The sequence below is a fragment of the Pogona vitticeps genome, chromosome 2 (assembly GCF_051106095.1).
Source record: "Pogona vitticeps strain Pit_001003342236 chromosome 2, PviZW2.1, whole genome shotgun sequence".
Taxonomy (NCBI): Eukaryota; Metazoa; Chordata; class Lepidosauria; order Squamata; family Agamidae; genus Pogona; species Pogona vitticeps.
In genome coordinates this window covers 32,619,182-32,639,477 of record NC_135784.1, presented here as the reverse complement: position 1 = coordinate 32,639,477, position 20,296 = coordinate 32,619,182, and the positions used below count along the sequence as shown (strand labels likewise).

The 20,296-nt window shown below is 44.7% G+C and overlaps 1 protein-coding gene across 1 annotated transcript; it reads left to right on the top strand.

The window, feature by feature from the left end:
- The first annotated feature begins 484 nt into the window (after window positions 1–484).
- On the top strand, window positions 485–16,396 carry LOC110088026 (uncharacterized). The gene is made up of 5 exons (XM_072988860.2): window positions 485–700; window positions 2,703–4,017; window positions 7,123–7,236; window positions 8,736–9,328; window positions 13,460–16,396. The coding sequence occupies exons 2-5, from the start codon at window positions 3,486–3,488 to the stop codon at window positions 13,472–13,474; spliced, it is 1,254 nt and encodes a 417-aa protein (XP_072844961.2). The 5' UTR covers window positions 485–700; window positions 2,703–3,485; the 3' UTR covers window positions 13,475–16,396.
- The last annotated feature ends 3,900 nt before the right edge of the window (window positions 16,397–20,296 follow it).

Sequence of the window (20,296 nt, the reverse complement as noted above, 5' to 3'; positions counted from 1 at the left end):
GACAATCCAGGAAAGGCGAGGCCGAGCAAAGCGTGTTTAGTCTTTAAGGGGCCAGTAAAATCACAGCGTCTAGTGTGGCTCCCAACATGAATCGGACCCAACCCCTGGGAGGCAGTGGAAGGCAGGAGGGGGGGCCTGGCGTGCTCTGGTCCATGGGGGTCACAAGGAGTCGGACACGACTTAACAACAACACAAACATCTTGTGAGACCAACGTTGTTGCAACGTTGTGTGCGTGTGTCCTTTAAAATAAGCCATCTCCTTAGGAGCAAGAGCAATCCCATCGCTCTCATCTTGCCGTCGTTTCCCCGGGCTTAGGCGTCCCATTCGCGGAGGGCTGCAGGAGCCACTAGAGGAGCCCGTCGCCCTAGCAAGCGGTGGGGGGGGGGGGGGGCGGGGAGGGAAGGGACGAGGCGCCGATCTTGCCTCCGCGCGGGTCTTCCTGTTAGCATGGAAGGGGCGGGGCTTCCCGCCAGCCAGCGAGACAATGACCGGCCGAGCGAGCGAGCGAGGGGCTCTGGCTCCTCCCCCTTCCGAACGTCGCTGGGGTACCACGTGGTGGCGCGCTGGCGACAGACCTTGAGCCTCGCTTCCTCTCCGCCCGGAGCCCCAAGTGGGAAGCGCGCGGGGCTTTTCCGGTCGGAGCGCGCGGGCGCCGAGGGGGGGGGAGAGCCTGGGCCGTCCCTCCCAGGACTGGATTCGGTAGGAGGGGGAGCTGCGGGAAGGGGAGCCCAAGTTTCTTCTTTTGCGTGTTTTTGGGTGGGAAGGAAGGAACGGGGGGTTAGTGGGGTGGGTGGAGGGAAAACAGACCTTTTCTTACTCAGAAGAAGTGCGAAGTCTGGGAGAGCCCCGGCCGACTTAATGTTCCTGGGTGGGGCGCGATCAGGGACCGGGAGGCCTGGCCGCTTTCAGACGATCGCTTCCTTGTACGATGGTTGCAATGGTCCACGCAACGTTTTGTTGCCCTTCCCCTTTCCTTTAAAGCTGGCGTTTTTCATGCCAGGGCATCACATTGTCTCCCCCCCCCGGACAAGGGGTAAGCCTTTGGCGGGAAGTATGGGCAAAATGTGACAGCAGGAACAAAAGCGTTGTGGCACCTCTAGGACGAAGGGAATGATTTCAGTACCAGTTCTCTGTGTGTGTGTGTGTGTGTGTGTGTGTGTAATGTATATAATGTATATATCATATATATATATATATATAATGTGTGTGTAATATATATACAGTACAGTATACATTTTCTATATATACGTATATATATTGGCTTCCATGTTTATGTCACTTTTCTCTCAAAGGATCCAAGTTGGTCACAAATTATTTAAGAAAAAAGAAATGGATTATATTGTGTCCAGACACATGTAGTACAATCTCTGTGTTACACCTTTATATACAGTTAGGAAAAGTGTTATTTTCAGTGAACATAGTGAGCTGTGCACACTCTAGTGGATCCATTACCTTTTTGGAGCATTGCATCTTTTGGGGCTGCTTCAATTATGACAGTAACTCTCTGCCACATGCTCCCCCCCCAACAGTCTGTAAAGAACTCAGTTTAAACTTTTTTCATGTCTCTCTTCCCGTCCCCTCAGAGATTGTGTTTTTTGATAGAGAATTCTTCCTGATTGAATATCTTGCCAGGTCCATTCCTGTACAGTCCATAGCCAAATGTTTGGTATGAGTTGGTATATAGCCACATGGCAAGTAGCAGAGGCATGGTTGCAAATAGTACAGGTGTCTAAACTGCCTTTGTATCTCCCACCATTAAATAACGTTCAGCCAGTGGGATGAAATATCAGGAAGAGCTTTCTGATCCTAAAAGTGGTATTCCTGTGAAATGGACTTACAATGGGCTGTGGTGGACATCCTTTCATTGGCTGCTTTTAAACAGGAATTGGATGGCCATCTGTCAGGGTAGCATATCGTTGTGGCATTTCCTCTTTGCCAGGGGGTTGGACTCCATGATCCTTGGAATTCTCTCCTGTGATTCAGTGAAATTAACAACTAAGCCACTGTTCTGAGAGAGGAACCTGGAGGAAGATTTGAGGTGCCTGAGCCTCCCCTCTCCTGTATCTACTACAAGCCTTCTTTTTAGAATACAGTGGTGCCCCGCATAACGAGCGATTCGTTTAATGACGAATCCGCATAGCGATGAGGTTTTTGCGATGTTTTAGATGGCAAAACATCGCTTTGTGATGATCGGTAAGCATTTCACTTACCGATTTTCACATAGCGATGTTTTAAAAACAGCTGATCGGCGGTTCCAAAATGGCCACCGGGTAAATAAAATGGCCACCTGCAGTGTTTTCGCACCCTTTCCTCGTTTACCAGGCAGCGAAAATGGTGGCCGGATGGAGGATTTTCGCAGAATGGTGAGTTTTTCCCCATAGGAACGCATTAAACATGTTTTAATGTGTTCCTATGGGCTTTTTTGCCCCACATAGCGAAAAATCCATATAGCGACAATTTTTTCGGAACGGATTATCGTTGCTATGCGTGGCACCACTGTACTTTGAAAGGGAAAAGTGATATTGTAGTAACTCAAGAAAACTGTCCTTTGCAGCCAGGCCTCAGTATTTTGTGAACTATTTTTGCTTGTTACATGAGAAGAAAACTTCAGAGGTCATTAATTATTTGATACTCAATACGTGGGTGGTTGGGTAGACAGGGACACATGTTAATTCATAGTTTGCTGCTGTTTGTGTTCCAGATCACCGTGAAGGATGTCCAAAAAAACTCAACAGCAAGAACATAGCCAAGGAAAGGGTCTCTTCACATTCTCATGGCAGCGGTCGAGAAGACTGGTTGCGGTCATAGAGGAAGTGAAAAACTAGAGGAGAAATTAATTAGCAAGAACAGTAGCCAAGCCAAAGTTGGCTTGAAAGACATACTTTGAGAAACAGACAAACATACAGCCTATCTGCAGAAAAGCCAAACACGCACGGCTGATCCAGATTCGGAAGTTTTTTTTTTTAATGCCAGCACATGACTTGTGTACCTCTTTTGGTCAACAAAATATCTGCCAAGGTTTTTGAGAGGTGAAAAGTGTTAAGATTTCTTCTGGGACCAAAATAATAGGAAAAAGCCCTCCTTTGGAACATTGTAAATGAACATGTATATCACAAGGAATAGAAGGTTGTGTAAGGCAGAGCCCAATATTGAGTACTCCTTTATGTTGGCAAATGCATGAACTGCAGCCTGGAAACTGGTTATTATTTTCCCCAGGGGAAAAGACTGGTTGTTTAGGAATGCACAGGAATCCAAAAGTCCCTTTTGGGGTTTCCTATTCTAGTTTCTGCTTTGAGGTTCCTGTATTTTGTATCCTGAGATTTTACACGGAAGTCTTTTGGTAATATCCAAAAACATTTGTTTTTAAAAAGAAGTACATTTTGCAGCCAGGGATTTTTCACCCCCTCTTCAATTATAGAAGGAATTGAAAAGTTCATAGAAGATAAATAAGAATAAATACTCCAGTTGGGAAGGAACGTTTTTCATGGAACTCCGGTCCCAACCAAGAATCCTTGAGACAAGGAAGCAGTATCCGTGCCCTGACTGCGGGAGGAGTTTCAAGCGGAACTCACACCTTGTCCGACATAAAAGGCTTCACACTGGAGAGAAACCCTACCAATGTCCTGAGTGTGGGAAAAGCTTCAGGCAGAGCACTGATGTCAACACGCATCGGAGAATCCACACAGGGGAAACACCCTACCGTTGTAACGAGTGTGGAAAAAGCTTTCGCTACAGGACGGGCCTTGTAAAACATTTGAGGTGCCATGAAGAAGAGAAACCCCAGAACTGTCCAGAATGTGGGAAAAGCTTTGGCTGTAGTTGGGTTTCAGATGCCCAACAGAGAGGTCAGCTTGGAGGAAATGATAAATGCCCCCATTGTGACAGAAGTGTGGAGCGCTTGGATCTAGTCATACAAGTGGCAAACCCAACAACAGAAGAACCCTACGAATGCCCAGACTGTGGGAAAAGCTTCAGCTGCAGCTTTCAACTCATTAAACATAGGAGTCTCCAAACCAGTGAGGAAATTCTTTCTATTGCTGACTTATCTGGATAGATCATTCCACAAGCTAGTCTGTTCAGGGGGGTTTGATGATAAAACTTAGAAAAGTTACAATATTTTTAGGACCATAGTTTCCCCACCCACTAAAAACCATGGTTGGGGAAGAAATCTAAGTTAGTTACTACATTTCCTAGAACAATCCAGGCATCATAACGGTTAGCCATGCTTTCTAGACTGTTTTGGGAGTTGTTAAAAGAAAAAAGTAATTTTTCCAAAACTCTTTTATTGTTATATTCTGTCTATTCGTACCTACCTTATGAATCAATAAACTCCCAAAAAGTCCTCTCGTTAACCCCCTGCTCAGGTTTAGCAAGTTGAAGACTGTGGCTTCATTTACTGAGTCACTGTATCTCACTTTCACTTTCCTACTGCCTTCCATATATCCCAACATTAGAGATGGGAACAAATTGCTTCGTGCCAGGTTGTCCCAAGTTGTTGGTGCGGCACCTGAGGCTCCCATCCAGACTTTCTTTCTCTGCCTCCTCCAGCAGCTGCCCACTCAGGTGAGGAATCTGGGCAGGGATTCCTTTGAGTGGCCAGCTGCTGGAGGACGCAGAGAAAAGAAGTCCATGCTCCTGCTGGGACTGGAAGATCGTGCAATGAGGAGGGAACAAGCAGTGCATGCTGGCTTGTGGGAGGGGAGCTGGCCCAGGGGTGGGGTGGAAGAAGGGAATGTGCAGCGCCTGGGGTGCCATGCCAATGACTTAGGACAACCTGGAACGAAGCAACTTGTTCCTGTCTCTATCCAGCATTATTGTCCTTTCCAGCAAGTCTTGTTTTCTTGTGATACAGTGGTGCTCCGCTTAACGATTACCCCACTCCATGACGAATCCACTTAATGATGAGTTTTTTGTGATCGCAAAACGATGTTTAAATGGGAAAAATCTGCTTGATGACGATCTGTTCCCTGCTTCTGGAACCGATTTTTCGCTAAACGATGATATAAAAACAGCTGATTGGTGGCACGCAAAATGGCTCCCTGCTGTGTTAAGGACAGATTCCTCACTATACAGGCACCAGAAAATGGCCGCCCTATGGAGGATCTTCGCTGGACGGTGAGGTATTTTGCCCATTGGAATGCATTGAACGGTTTTCAATGCATTTCAATGGGCTTTTTTAAATCTGGAACCCATTTACTGCCTTTCTGATGCTCCATGGTGACTGTAAAGGTCTCCTCCCAACATTGCACATGAAGTGGGCTATATAATATTGTCAATTGCTTTTTCTCATCTTTTTTCTTAAAGTAGAGACTCTGATGCATTTTTGTTCTGTTTTTTAAGATGGGTCGACAAGTGCCTTCACTCTCCACTGGGGCAGATTCTGTTGGTGCTACTCTTCCATATTTGAGGAGGCACTCATTCCGTTTGGCCTTTGGCATCATAAATCTGCCATGACTCTGAAGTGGGGAGTGACATGCCGGGCAGGTGAATCTTTTTACTAGGGAGCATGACTCAGTAGAACCCATATGTTGTCAAAGTGGGGCAACACACACCCTCTTCATTTTTTTTCTGGTTTCTTAAATTTTAGAGGGTTCAGATGTGGCCCACACTGGATCCTTTTGGTGAAAGTTTGGTCCTCGGACTCCAGGAAACTGCCTATCCTCATTATTATCTTTGAAGCTGGGGAAAACATGGTAACACATTGCTTCTAAGTGACATTCCTCACCCTAGACAAACGTTAAGCTCTTGGTTTATGACATCTCATGGATGGTCCTAGACAGTCATCCAGAAAGAAGGACTAGTGAACCATGTCTAAGAAACCCTTTATGCCTCAAAAACTCTGGATGGGCTTTCTGTCATGAGTCAGAACTCACGCCATAGTGTCTTATGAATTCTTTATGGACAAGCATGCTTAAATGAGTAAATCATTACAGTAGTATCTCAGTTTATGAAATTACAGTAGTGCCTTGCTTAACGAGCGCCCCGGTTAATGACGAAATGGCATAGCGGTTTGGTTTTTGCGATCGCAAAAGCGATTGCATTGCGATGATTTAAATGGGAAAATATCGCTTTGCGATGATTGGTAAGCTGTTTCGCTTACCGATTTTCGCATAACGATGTTTTCCCAACAGCTGATCGGCAGTTCCAAAATGGCCGCCGGGTAAAAAACATGGCCACCCGCTGTGTTTTGGGATGGATTCTTCATATAACGGGCAGCTAAAATGGTCGCCGTATGGAGGATTTTCACTTAAAGGTAAGTTTTTTGCCCATAGGAATGCATTGAAGGGGTTTCAATGCATTCCTATGAGCTTTAAAAAAAAATCGCTTAGCGATGTTTTCAGTTAGTGGCGATTTTTGCTGCAACAATTAACATCACTAAGCGAGGCACCACTGTAATGCATTATACAGGATGTTACGTAAAGCAAAAATTTTGTAAACCAGAACGTGGATTGCCATAGGAACAGGGGTGGCACTATGGCGATGCATCCTGGGGAAGCTTTCTTTGCAAACTGAAAGAACCCGGAAAAAAATGTAAACCGAGGCATTGTTTTCAACAGATTTCCGTTTGTACACCAAAAATGATGTTAACCGAGGTGTTCGTAAATTGAGGTACTACTGTAGCAGTCAATGGCTAGAAGCTTATTTGTATTTTTATAGGAGTTTGCATAACATGCTGTGACAAAGATGCTCAGGGTTTATCTTGGTTATGTGCCCAGTGATGTATCCAGCTGTGCAACTGAAAGGCACCTTGACACCCATCAATTAGCCACAATTGGCCTTAGCAAGTTACACAGACTTTAAGTTAACACTAATAGGATTCTGTCCTGTCTTTTCTTTTTTCAAAGGGGTTACTTGGAACTCCTCTTCTGCTCTCCTCCTTCTGCCTTTCCCACCCCAAACGGTTATGTCATGCACACTGGTGTGTATAGAACATCATGGGAGGAATGCATAGGGAAAAAGCGCAAGATTCCTATGTGAGAGATTAACAGATTTTCTTTCTTGTGGAAAACTGTTGATTTGTTAATGTGAGGAGCACTAATTTAGCGGAAACACAGCCAGCATAGAAATGCTCATCTGACCTTGGTTGTTTTTTCCTCCTTCAATACTTTCTCCTTTCTTAGGATTTCTGCTTCCTAATCCCAATGCTCTCTGCACCTTTAGTCCAGACGTGGAGCCTCTACTCTCTGATCATCAGGATGCAAAGGAAAGGGAGAGTCCTGGAAGCATCTGTGAAGGTGAGCGAGAGGCAGAGCCATGTCTTAGAGGTGATGGCGGGGGAAAGCAAGAACAGATAAAGGAGAGGCACCAAACTCCAAAACAAAAGGAGGAGGAGACCTCAAAAAAGTGCTCAGAAAATTAAGACAATTTCTCCTTTGGTTCCTGCTCCAGTTTCAAATCATGCCACCAGCATAGCTACAGAATCCTCTGTCAGTGTCAGAAATTGGGATGAACTGTGGCTGTGTTACTGGATTGATTGATTGATTGATTGATTGATTGATTAAGATGTGTGTTTGTGTTTATAGTATTTTTAAAAAAGTTAGAAGCCAAATCGCTTTGTCTTGTATAGTTCTCCTTTCCCCATGTTTTAAACCTCTTTCTTTGTTTGCTTCCCGATTACATGCTGCAACTACCTATTCCTCATTCTGTAGAAGAATTCCAGTGTTCCAACTGGAATGTAGGCAGTTCAAATATACCGTATTTTTCGCACCATAAGACGCACTTTCCCCCCACAAAACAGGGGGGTGGAAAGTCTGTGCGTCTTATGGAGCGAAGAAAACAGATTATATTTTCCTGTTTTCTTCTCCTAAAAATTGGTGCGTCTTATGGAAAGGTGCGTCTTATGGAGCGAAAAATACGGTAGTTTGTCATTTATTCGGATCACATCAGTTAGCTTTCTTTGATGTAGAATCTGCATGGTGGAGTGAGGTTGCCTTTCTGTTTATTCTTCATGGGCCAAGAGTGTGTCTGTTGTGAATTAAAAAACAAACCTGATCCCTGCCCCATAGGAGGCTTGTTGAAGTGCTTTATTTCTTTATTTTTAATGTCGCGATGGGTGCTCATCTCATGATTAATTCTGCTTGTATACCACTTTTTGTTCCAATAAGCTCATGGCAGCGTCCATGGCTCTCCTCATCCCTCCCCAAATTCAGTTTCACAACAGTCCAGTGAGGTATGTTCAGGTGAGTCACTCAGTGTGTTTCAGGACTCAGCATCGTGATCTCTTAAGCTGCCACCTGACACTGTATGTGGGGAGGAGCAGAATTATTTTGTTCCTTTTTCATTCTGGGTCTTGATTACCACAGACAGGTGACTAGAACTTTGCACAGAAGCCTCCGCTCGGTGTTCCAGCTATCGCTGTCAAGCAAGGACAGGAAAATCTGTTTAGCCAAGATTAAAATTCATTTTCTAGAAACAATTTTTTGAGGGGGGGCTGTAATTCTGTGCAAATTTCTAGTCACAGTATTGGGCAAGGCCAAAGGCCCAGCGTTAGGATCCAAATAGCTAGTGTATTTTACTTCAGAATTCTTGCTAAGTATTTTAGCCCTTTATAATGGGGGGGGGGGAATACATGTACAAAAGTTAGGAAATCACAACATTTCCTAATTATGAGCATGGGAACTATATTGGGATTACAAGGGAGTCAGAGTCTTCACCAGAACCTGAGTTTCTCTCCCCTCATTTAACTAAAACCTGCCTTCTCCTGATTAGTATATATGTCTTGTGTTTGTTTTAGCCTATGATGAGGCCGCGGCAAAGGAATGTGAAGAAAATGAGACCTTTTCCCCCACAAAATCTTGCAGGACGTTATTGGGAAGATTGCAAGGGCTCATTGGCCAAAGGCGGGAGGCCTTTATGGAGAAACCCCATTTTGAAAAATGGCCATGGAAACAGCCAGAGGGAGCTGGAGGTGAATCCCCTGAGGGCGAGAGAGACGATCCAGTTATGTGTGAGAGAAGGCACCTCTGCTTCATGTGCGGGAAAAGGTTCCGCTTCGAATCTCATCTTATTGCTCACGAACGAATCCACACAGGAGAGAAGCCCTTTCAGTGCAGCACTTGCCAGAAAAGCTTTCGCGACAGGTCAGACCTGAACAAACACCAGAAGGTTCACTCTCGTGAGAAGCCTTTCAAATGCTTAGACTGTGGCAGGAGTTTTCATCATCAGTTGACTTTCATCAGACACCAGCAGCTTCATCCCAGCGAGAGGGCCTGTGAACAGGGCTGCCTGTATTTGACACTCCTGCCCTCGTGCCAGCCAGGGGCAGAAATTAGTGTTGGGGGCAAAGCGGAACCTACCAAGACTCTTGGCTATAGCTTTAAACAGAAAGTAAGTTTCTAGTCCTTAAAGTTGCTGAAAGGGATGATTAGGTGACAGCAGATGAATATTAAAATCCCAGGGATACAGGCACTGGCACCACTGAGCACAGTGTGGTCCTTGGACTCTGGGGGGGGGGGGCTCCAGTGCACTCTCTCCCCCCAAAAGTCCTTCAGAGCTTGTCTCTGTATCAAAACAAACAAATTCAAACAAACAAACAAAAGGCAACAGCCTTCATAGTCTGGAAGTGTTTAGCCAGTTCCACTCCATTGGGGGAGCTGGGAGGGTTTATTTCAGAACCAGAAGTTGCATCTGGACACTTCCAGTTTTGAAGTTGCGACAGCCAGACCATTGTATTTTTTGGACTACAACTCCCAGAATCCCCTAATTATTTGTAATCATAAAAATGTTCCCAAGCTTTGGTGAGCACAAATGCTTGAGGGGGGGAAACCAGAAGTGCATTTTTCAGCTTAGAAAGCACTTGTTTGAGCCTAGATCCTGGACGTGGCTGGCTGGCTGCTGAGAGACGGGCCAAAATTCTGTTGCTTAGCTTAGCAAATGGTACTGGAGTGGATCCATTGACTCTGTGGAACTTGCATAGGAATTGACTCACCAGAACCCTCTTGATTCCATGGGCTTACTCTAGTGCCATTTGCTATTTTAGGCAGACTGGGAGTGACAGTCAACAGCCCAAATCCAGTGGATTGTTCTCAGCTTGAGTAGACCTATCAAATCAGTGGGATTGACATGAGTGTTGATTCACTCTTCAGCAGTTTTTCCCTAGATGTATTTTAATGGGGACTAACAATTGGAGGATTCAGGCTTTAAAAATGTCCTTTTCCAAGTTCTGCACCTGGCACTTTACTGAGATCATCCCCTGATGCACCTGCAAGCAAATGAAATGGGCATGGCAAGGAGAGAAGGCAGGGAGGCCTGGAGGCCACTCCATCTGAAGCAAATCCTTTTTCATGCTGCAGAGGTGCTAAACATCTCTTTGCCCCTAGGAGCCCAGTTCTGACACTAGAAGTGTCAGAAGGGGCGAAAGTATATGTAGCTCCCAAGTAGCCAGTAAGAGAGCTTCTGGAGCAGGGATCCTAGACGGAGTAGTCCTATCAGAAGTCCAGGAAGTGGTTATGAAAATACATCAGTGAAGTTTTCAGTTTCTCAGTGGCATTCCTGTTCTGCCCCAGAGGCATAGGAATTTTTGAAGATCATGGACTAAAGGCCCCTGACATTTTCAAGAATTTCCCCCAGTCAGACTTCAGGAGCTGGAGCCAAAAAAAAAAAAAAACAATCCTTTCAGGTGTCTAGTCACTTTCAGCTGACAAATAGCATCTTCTCTTGGACATGCTGAAGATGGTGGATGTGGTTGGGTGGGGCTAAATTATATGGGAACTGCAAGGCATTATGGACCTGGTAGTCTCCCTGCAGCGTATGTTCCCTGTGGGGTGCATGTCAGGAGATTACCAGACCCGCAATGCCTTGTCATTTCCAGAAAGCTTAGCCCTGCCTATCTACTTCCTTTGTCTTTATCCTGTATGAGAGAAGCCATTATTTCTCACATGAATGTAATTACAGACACCTGAAATAATTTTTTTTTTTGCTAACCCCCCCCCCCAAAAAAAAAAAAGTTTGGCTGAAGGAACTTCCGCAGACCTCTGAATTCATGAATTCTAAAAACCCGATGCCTACTCATCCATTTCCATCTTTCCACTTATACAGTGGTACTGTGACTTGAGAACATCCCTACATACGAACGATTTGAGTTAAGAACGGCTCCGTTTGCAAAAAGTTGCTTCAACTTGAGAACAGAGCCTCGAGAACAACCAAAAAACCCCCCTTTCCTGCCCTTTTTTTGACCTAAGTTCACCTTAGGTCAAAAGAAGAAGAAAAAATTCACCCCCTAGTGGTAGATACGGATTAGCCGGCTTTGCATTAGTTCATATGGCAACTAATGCTTCGATTTAAGAACGAAAAACAGCATATACGGATTAAATGGTTTTCAGTGCATTCCTATGGGAAATGGTGCTTTGATTTGAGAATATTTCGATTTAAGAACGCAGTCCCAATACGGATTAAGTTCTTAAGTCGAGGTACCACTGTAATTGGAAATTAGTTGTGCAAAGCTTTTAAATTTATGTTCTTTTTCAATGAATTTCTGAATTGCATTGTTTGCATCGAAATCTGTTTGCATACACAAAGCTAAATGTGAGACTAAGCTGTCAGAGGATTTCTCTTGTCAGAGGATGGTGGGACCGAGTTTTCAGACGAGATAACAATCTGGCTGATCCTGTTTGATGATATTTATTTTTCAATAAGGGTTCAAAGTTTTAATTGCTAGATAAAGGAATCAAATTCTATGTTTCATGAGGCCGTTTTAATTTTAGACTGTTCCTGTGACAGGGAAAAAAAGAATAAAACACTGAAGAGGATCTTGTATTTTAACAATGAGTAGAAATGTGTGGTGTATATTGCAGACACTACCATATATCTGACTTTGGAATTTACTTGCATTTAGGTCAGAGAAGAATTAGAATGGGAAAAAAATTAAATGGAGTCATAATTCTGTTTGGAAATAATTATTTTGTGTCTTAAAGGGACTGCCAAGGAATGCATTGCCTCTCACCTTAGAAATTCAAATATTTTCAAGGCTTGTGATGTGTTCTGGAAGCAAAAACACAAACCAATGTGTACTTTCAAATACAGTATAGGCTTTTTTTCTGTCCTTTATGGGATTGACTTTTGACTTTGTAAAGGTGAACAGGTTCCAGCAATCTGAGGATCATTTCCCCCACCTTAGGATCCTTTAGGAGCTTTACAACCCAATCTAAATAAAACTGGAAATGACAAAAGATCTCTCCTGATTTGGAAAAAGAAATCCAGAACAACATCAGACGTTCTTGATAAAAACAGCATGTGAGCAGGGAGTCCTTATTTTAGATGACAATGTTGTCCTTTGGAGGTGTGATTCTCTCACTTTTTTAAAAAAAGTAAGTCAAACAAAATTGAAAATTTTGAAAATATTTTTGGGAAAACCTGAAGATTGTTAAAAAAAAAACCCGGAGACCTTGAGGAGGTCATATGTGGCTCCATAAACTGGATTAATTCCACTCTGTTGTAGAGGCAGTCATTGTAGAAACATGTGCACTGCAGTGGATATGAGTGGCAGGAGGAAGAATCCCAAGATCAGGGTTCTTACGAGGTTGCAGCTTTGTTTCAAACCTCAAAAGGGGGGGGGGTGTTCCACTTCTTCCTCTGGTCTCTGGGATACAGTCTCGTAAGATTAAAGGATTCAGAACACCATGATAAGAAATGATGGGAGTCCAGCAATATCTGGAGGCTTACAAGTTTTTTATTCTCGCTATACATAAATACTCAGATGTCTGCCTTTGACACTAATGTACTGTAGGGTTGCAACCTAAGTGGGCTAATATGATTAATGTATAAAGGAATGTAACTAAAAGGACTTTTAATGAGATGATAACAGGGTAAGGAAGAGAAGTGGGCAACTTGTACTCAAAAGCAGAGGATTTTTATGATGTTCTGCAATGATTACATGCAATCATATTGCTTTCTAAAATTATATATAAGGATGACGTTTTGAATCTGGACAAGAATTACATAGTGGCCAAGATCCTTTAGTATAAATTACATATATATAAGGGTAGTGATACTGCCAGCAGGAGAAGACTGCTGGTACTTAAGAGAATTCCTCCTTTGATTTGGGGATCACATGCCTTGCCTGCAACTCACCGCAATCAGTCTCATTGTGGGCAAGTTAGGCAAGCACCAAGATCAAAGCAGGGACTCTTTAATTACTGGCAATCTGCTGCTGCCAGTGATATCATCCAGCAACAGGTTGCTGGTAATTAAAGAGTTCCTCCTTCGATCACCCGCCTTGTGTGCTGTGAGATAGATTACAGGCACGTTGTGCAAGCCGTGATACTGAAAAACTCTTTACTAGCAAATTCTCTCTGATGCTGTAATTTACATGATTGGATTTTGGTCAGTATCAGAGTAAATCTTTTTCCCTAAGACTTTTGTTCGTCAACCAATATGCCCATTCTCAGAACTGAGTACTGTCACTTCCTCTGCATATTGCAGCCCAAATAACCTGTGGCTGTTCTTATTTTGTTTCCATAGGGGACAAAATGGTGATAGCTTTTTTTAAAGTATATATATATATATATAGTGCTTTGAAGAAAAGTTGAAGCAATCCCAAGAAGTCATGCTCCAAGGTCTGGAAGTGGAAAAAGAACAGGAAAGAAACAGCTTTCCGCAGAGAAAGACTTTTGAGGAAGGAGTATCCCCTGCCAGAGGTAATGATTGGAACACAAGAGCCATTGTAGAAGCCGTACAGTCTAGGAAGAATGATATCGCACCAAACTGTTCGGAATGTTCTGCACCCATCACTGCACATCATAGATGCCACCTGCTTCAGAACTCCACCCATAGGGCAGATATTAGGATCATCTTTATGATAAGCAGCAAAAATATCCCTGGAATGGCAAATCTGAACAACTTCCCTGCTCCTCTCAAGGTGTGTTATGGAAGAACTCAGATTCTGATGAGAACTTCATGGTTATTTTTTCCCCAGTGGATTACTTTCTTCCAGGGTTCAAGCCCTGGTTGATAGATTCGTACAGAAATGCTGACAGGGTACAACTTGGGGACAGGAAGAACTTCATGTACCTTTGAGTGAGAGCTACTCTTGACTAAGAAAATGCTGTCGTCTCAATAAACCTCAATCCTACAAAATAAATTAAGGACAGAAATGAAAGCAATTCATATTTTACGTAGAAAATATGCCAAAAAGTATTATTCAGTGGCTGAAGTCCTATTGAGCAGCTATGCTTATATAATCTGATACTAAATCAGCATTTGCTCTAACTGTGCAAAAGCACTTCTGAAGGCACATTGCACAAGTAATTGTGATGGGGAAAACACAACTGGTTGTGCTATCAAACTCTGTAATCCATGTTGCCTGGCCACAACACCTGGAAAATGTATGCAGACATAACTTTACCTGATTTGAAGACAAATAGGATTCTAGCCAGTGGCTGCCTCTGGATGACACTGAGAAAACCAAGAATTAAGGACTGCATAAATGGACAAATGAGAGGTAGATACAGAAAATATATTGTAACCTGGGATAAAGGCATCTAGAATTCTGTACCTTTTTTAAAATCTTAACAGATATATATTTTAGAAGGGGCTGAGCTGGATTCTGCAAAGGAAAAGGCACTTGAAATCATATTGCAAATATCTGCTGGCAACCGGAGTGCACCAAAGAATTTCATAAACAAGATCAGTCTATGCTTTATAGACTATAGCAAAGCCTTGGACTGTGTTGATCATGAGAGGCTATGAATTGTTCTGAAAGGCTGTCCTGATGTTTAATGTATATTGTGGACAACAAGCTACTGTTGTGACAGAATATGGAGAGACAGAATGGTTTCCTATAGGCAAAGGTGTCAGACAAGGGTGCATTTTATCCTTGTACCTGTTCAATCTGTATGCAGAACATATCATTCAGAAAGCCAGACTAGATTCAGATGAAGGAGGAGTGAACATTGGTGGAAGAAACATGAATAATTTAAAATATGCCGATGACACCCTCTTCCTAGCAGAAAGCAGCAATAACTTGAAATGACTGTTAGTGAAAGTGAAAAAAGTGCCAAAGCAGGGCTGCAGTTGAACATTAAGTAGACAAAAATGATGACTACAGGAAAACTATGCAACTTTAATAGTGACAATGAAGATACAAAAATAGTGAAAATTTTGTATATTTCAGTTCAACCATCAATCCAAATAGAGACCATTGTCAGAAGAAGACTGAGACTCAGAAGGAATGAAAGAATTAGAAAAGATCATCAAGTGTAAGAATGTGTCACTGGAGACCAAGGCCAAGATTATCCACACTACTGTATTTCCAAGCACTGTAGGTTTGAAAGCTGGACAACAAAGAAGTCTGACAGGAAAAAAATTGCCTCTCTTGAAATATGGTGCTGGAACTGAGCCTTGCAATTCCCCTGGACTACCAGAAAGAAACATGCTTCTTGGGAGGAAAGCAATGACAAATCTAGACAGCATCTTAAAAAGCAGAGACCTAACCTTGCCGACAAAGGTCTGCATAGTCAAAGAGATGGTTTTTCCTGTAGTGATGTATGGAAGTGAGAGCTGGACCGTAAAGAAGGCTGATCGCCGAAGAATTGATGCTTTTGAACTGTGGTGCTGGAGGAGGCTCTTGAGAGTCCCCTGGACTGCAAGGAGAACAAAGCTATCCATTTTGAAGGGAATCAACCCTGAGTGCTCACTGGAAGGACAGATCCTGAAGCTGAGGCTCCAATACTTTGGTCATCTCATGAGAAGAGAAGACTCACTTTAAAAAGACCCTGATGTTGGGAAAGTGTGAAGGCAAGAGAAGGGGATGACAGGATGAGATGGTTGGACAGTGTCATTGAAGCTACCAACATGAATTTGACACAACTCCGGGAGGCAGTGGAAGACAGGAGGGACTGGCGTGCTCTGGTCCATGGAGTCACGAAGAGCCGGACACAACTTAACGACTAAACAGCAACAACCAGAAAGATGAACAAATGAGCCCTAGAGCAAATCAAGCTGAACAGTCCCTGGAGTAAAAAAATGATGGAACTTAGGCTATCTTACTTTGGGCAAATCACGAGAAGACAAGATTCTCTGGAAAAGACAATAGTGCTAGGAAATGTTGAAGACAGGAAGAAAAGAGGAAGACCAAATATGAGATGGATGAACTTCATCAAGGGAGATACAAGTTTTAGTTTATAAGAGCTGAGCAAGGCTGTTGAGGACAGACATTCATTCATATGGTTGCCATATGTCAGAGGCAACTTTATAGCATGTAACAACAATAACAGTATCTGGTGAGCTGCAGGTTTAATTTCCCCCAACCTTGATTTATAGTGTGCAGAATCTGTGCTTTTCCGACATAATTCAGATGTGAAAGGAAGTCCGTTATCCATATTTTTTCTCCCATCGCACCCCAAAATGTGGCATTCTGTCTGCCTAGATTGAATGAATAAATTGTATTTTTGTAACCTCTTTGACTTGAATGCTGTTGGATTAAGGAGGCTGGTGCAGGTGACAATGGGTAAACGGTTGGATTTGATGAGTTAAAATACAGTGTTCTTGCTTTTAAGATAAATAATCAGACATAGGGATGCAAAACATTTTGTTACATTAGCATAATTTACTGTCTCGTGTTTGTAAATGATGCAAATGTATAATAAGCAAATCCCAAACACACTTGGAGTGGGAAGGTTATACAACTCTATTACACCAGGTCAAACCTTTTGCCTATCTAGCCCAATATTGTTTACTCTGACTGGCAGCCATTTTCCAGGATTTCAGACAGAGGCCTTTTCTCATCACCTTCAAATCTGAGGATCTGGGACTTTCTGCGTAGGAAGCATTTGCTCCACCACTGAGCTGCTGCAGCTGCAATGTCACTGTCCATACTTACCCCACTCATCCCTTACGATGGTGATTCCCAGCCTTGGGTAGCCCAGGTGTTCTTGTACTGCAACTTCCAGAAATCTCAGTCTTTACTGCTTTTGGTGAAGAAGCACCTGTGTTACCCAAGGTTGGGAATCACTGCTTTACAACAATGGTGAATTCTCAAAGCAGTCATAAATGGGCTTGGGCAAGCGATGGAATGCCATAAGGTTGTGGCAATGGCATGCAGGAGTGGCCTTCCAGATGTTGCCTGACTAGAGATCCCATCTGCCTAAGCCTGCATAGTCATTTTTGAGAGATGAGAATTGCAGTCCAACAACATCCAAAGGATCATGTTTGCCTCTCCTCTGCTTTAAGGTTTCCTTGGCTGATTGATAGGTGTACTAGAGCATCGCTGTGATGCTAATCAATGCATTAGATTAGGCATCCTTCAGTCTCGAGAGACTATGGTAACGTGCTATGTATGAAGGACTTGGAACAGCGTCCAGTGTGGCTGAGAAGGCCAATTTGAGAGTCACAATCCCTTTCACACTGAAGACAAATACAATCTGTAACCTGTCCACCTCCCTGATTTTACTGCTTTCGGGACTGTCTCTTTGCCTCAGCCTGCTGGGTGAGGGTCTCTTCAAATTGGGAGAGGCCGTGATGCAGCGCCTGCCTCCAGGCTGAATGCTCAGATATCAGGGTTTCCCATCTGTTGAGGTCCATTCCTAAGACTTTCAGATCCCGCTTGCAGATATCCTTGTATTGCAGCTGTAGTCTCCCTCTGGGGCGATTTCTCTGCACTAATTCTCCATGCGGGAGATCTTTTGGAATCCGACCATCAGCCGTTCTCATGACATACCCAAGCCAATGTTGATGTTGCTGTTTCAGTAATGTATACATGCTAAAAATTCCAGCTCGATCTAGGACTACTCTATTTGGAACTTTGTCCTGCCAGGTGATACCAAAAATACGTCGGAGGCAGCGCATATGGAATGTGTTCAGCTTTTTCTCCTGCCGTGCACAAAGGATCCAGGACTCACTGCAGTACAGGAATGTGCTCAGGACACAGACTCTCTTTGTGAGTCTAGAGAACATGGTAGCTGCTTTTCCAATGCATTTATCCAGCTCAACACCTAGGGAACGAGTGTCAGAGATCGTTGGGCCAAGGTACACAAAGTCGTGAACAACCTCCAATTCTTGTGTGGAGATGGTAATAGAGGGAGGTGAGTCCACGCCCTGGCCCATGACCTGTATTTTCTTCAGGCTTATTGTTAGTCCAAAGTCTTGGCAGGCCTTGCTAAAACAATTCATGAGTTTTTGGAGGTCTTCAACAGAGTGGGCAATAATGGCTGCATCATCGGTGAACAGGAAGTCCTACATGCATTTCTATCTCATCTAGTCTGGAGATAGACATGTTCTGTTGCAGTTCCGAAGGCCTGCTTCAGCATGACAGCAAAAAAGATTCCAAACAGGGTCGGCACGAGGACACAGCCCTGTTTCACTCCGCTTCGGATGTCAAAGGAATCTGATGTTGAGCCATCAAAAACTACAGTTCCCTTCATCGCTGTGATGCTAAACAATGCATATTAGAGCACCAAAGGTGTGGGTCAGATCCCTACTTTTAGAAAATACTTTTTAAAAAACCAGAAGAATGTTTAATGTATTCTAAAAGGCTTTCACAGCTGGGATCTGATTGTTGTTGTAGGGTTTTTGGGTGGTTTGGCCATCTTCTGGAGATTTTTCTTCTTAACGTTTTGCCAGTCTCTGTGACCAGCATCTTCACAGGACAAGACCTGAAAAAAGCTGGACATGAAATCCTATTTCAAAACACAGAAGTATTGGACAACACAGGCAATCATTATGTTAGACTACACAGGGAAGCCATTGAAATCCACAAACATCAGCACAGCTTCAACAAAAAAGAAGAAAGCTCAACAAAGCCTGGCTCCCACCACTGAAAAGTACAGCTTGCAAAAAGGTCAACGAACTCTACCTAGCCACAAGGATCGGTGATCACTGCACACAAAATACTAGCTAACAACACTCATCTATCACATTGACACATCATCTCCCCCCTTATCACAACAATACTGTACATCCTTAACAAAAAACACCCTGATCACCATAATCACCCAATCTCCTGTAAAGAACAAAAAGCTGATCCACAGCTACAAATACTCAACTATCCCACAAACCAGAGCACAGAGTTCTGACTCCTGTCCTCTGAAGATGCGGGCCACAGAGACTGGCGAAACGTTAGGAAGAAAAACCTCCAGAACATGGCCAAACAGCCTGAAAAACCTGCAACAACCAGAAGAATGTTTACCACAATACAGTGGTGCCTCGCATAGCAATCGCTCCATTTAGCGATGAAATCGCTTTGCGATGGACTTTTTGCCATCGCAACAGCGATCGCTTTGCGATGGTCCCTATGGGGAAAATTCGGTTTGCGATGATCGTGGGGGAGCGCTCCCCCACAATCATCGCAAAGGCCCGCCTGTCAGCTGTTCCAAAAAGCGAGCCCTTGGGCTGCTCCCGGAGAGGCGCTTCTCCGGGAGCAGCCCGAGGGCCCGCCCGTCAGCTGTTCCAAAAATCGAGCCTTTGGGCTGCTCGTGGGGCACCTCTTTTCCGGGAGCAGCCCGAAGGCCTGCCCGTCAGCTGTGGCTTTGGGCTGCTCGCGGCGAAGCGCTTCGCCACGAGCAGCCCAAAGGCTCACCTTTTGGAACAGCTGACAGGCGGGCCTTTGGGGGGGAGCGGGGGTGCTCCAGATTGGTGCCTTGGGAGGAGGGAAGGAGGGGCAAAGGGCCTGGCCCTGATCCCCTCCCGCACCCCTGGGGCAGGCGCCGAGCCAGAGCGCTGCAAAGGAGGAGGCGCCCGCCCGGGACCGGGATCAGGGCGGCAGCAGCTGGACGGGGGGGCGCTCCGCGCCAGAGACCCCCTCCTCGCCCCGGGAGAGCCCCGCCAAGGAGACCGGGCGTCCAGGGCTGGCTGGCCATCAGAGGCACGCCCCTACCCGGCTGCCTGCCTCCGAGCCCTCGCTGGCTGGAGACGGCCGCGATCCCTCCCCCTCGCTCTCGCCCGCCCCCCCAGCAAGCTTCTGAAGCCACCGCTGCTCAGCTGGGGGAAAATGCCGGCTAGGGCTTGGGAAGGACTGCGGGGAGCCCTCCCCCGCAGTCCTCGCAAAGCCCTAGCCGGCATTTCCCCCCAGCTGAGCAGTGGCGGGAGCTTCCGAAGCCACCGCTGCTCAGCTGGGCAAAAATGCCGGCGGTGTCTTTGGAAGGACTGCGGGGTTCTCCCAAAAGCCCCATTTTCGCACAGCTGATCGGCGGTTCCAAAATGGCCACCCGCTGTGTTGCCTCGCTTACCGAGGCAGCGAAAATGGCCGCCCCTATGGAGGATCTTCGCATAACGGTGAGTTTCCCCCCATAGGAACTCATTAAACAGGATTTAATGCATTCCTATGGGGTTTTTTGCCCCGTATAGCGATGAATCGAGATAGCG

Coding starts and splice junctions, on each gene's coding strand:
- LOC110088026 (XM_072988860.2), top strand. CDS start 3,486: ATGGAACTCCGGTCCCAACCAAGAATCCTTGAGACAAGGAAGCAGTAT. Junction 4,018..7,122: donor ACATAGGAGTCTCCAAACCA/GTGAGGAAATTC, acceptor CTCCTTTCTTAG/GATTTCTGCTTCCTAATCCC. Junction 7,237..8,735: donor TCCTGGAAGCATCTGTGAAG/GTGAGCGAGAGG, acceptor TGTTTGTTTTAG/CCTATGATGAGGCCGCGGCA.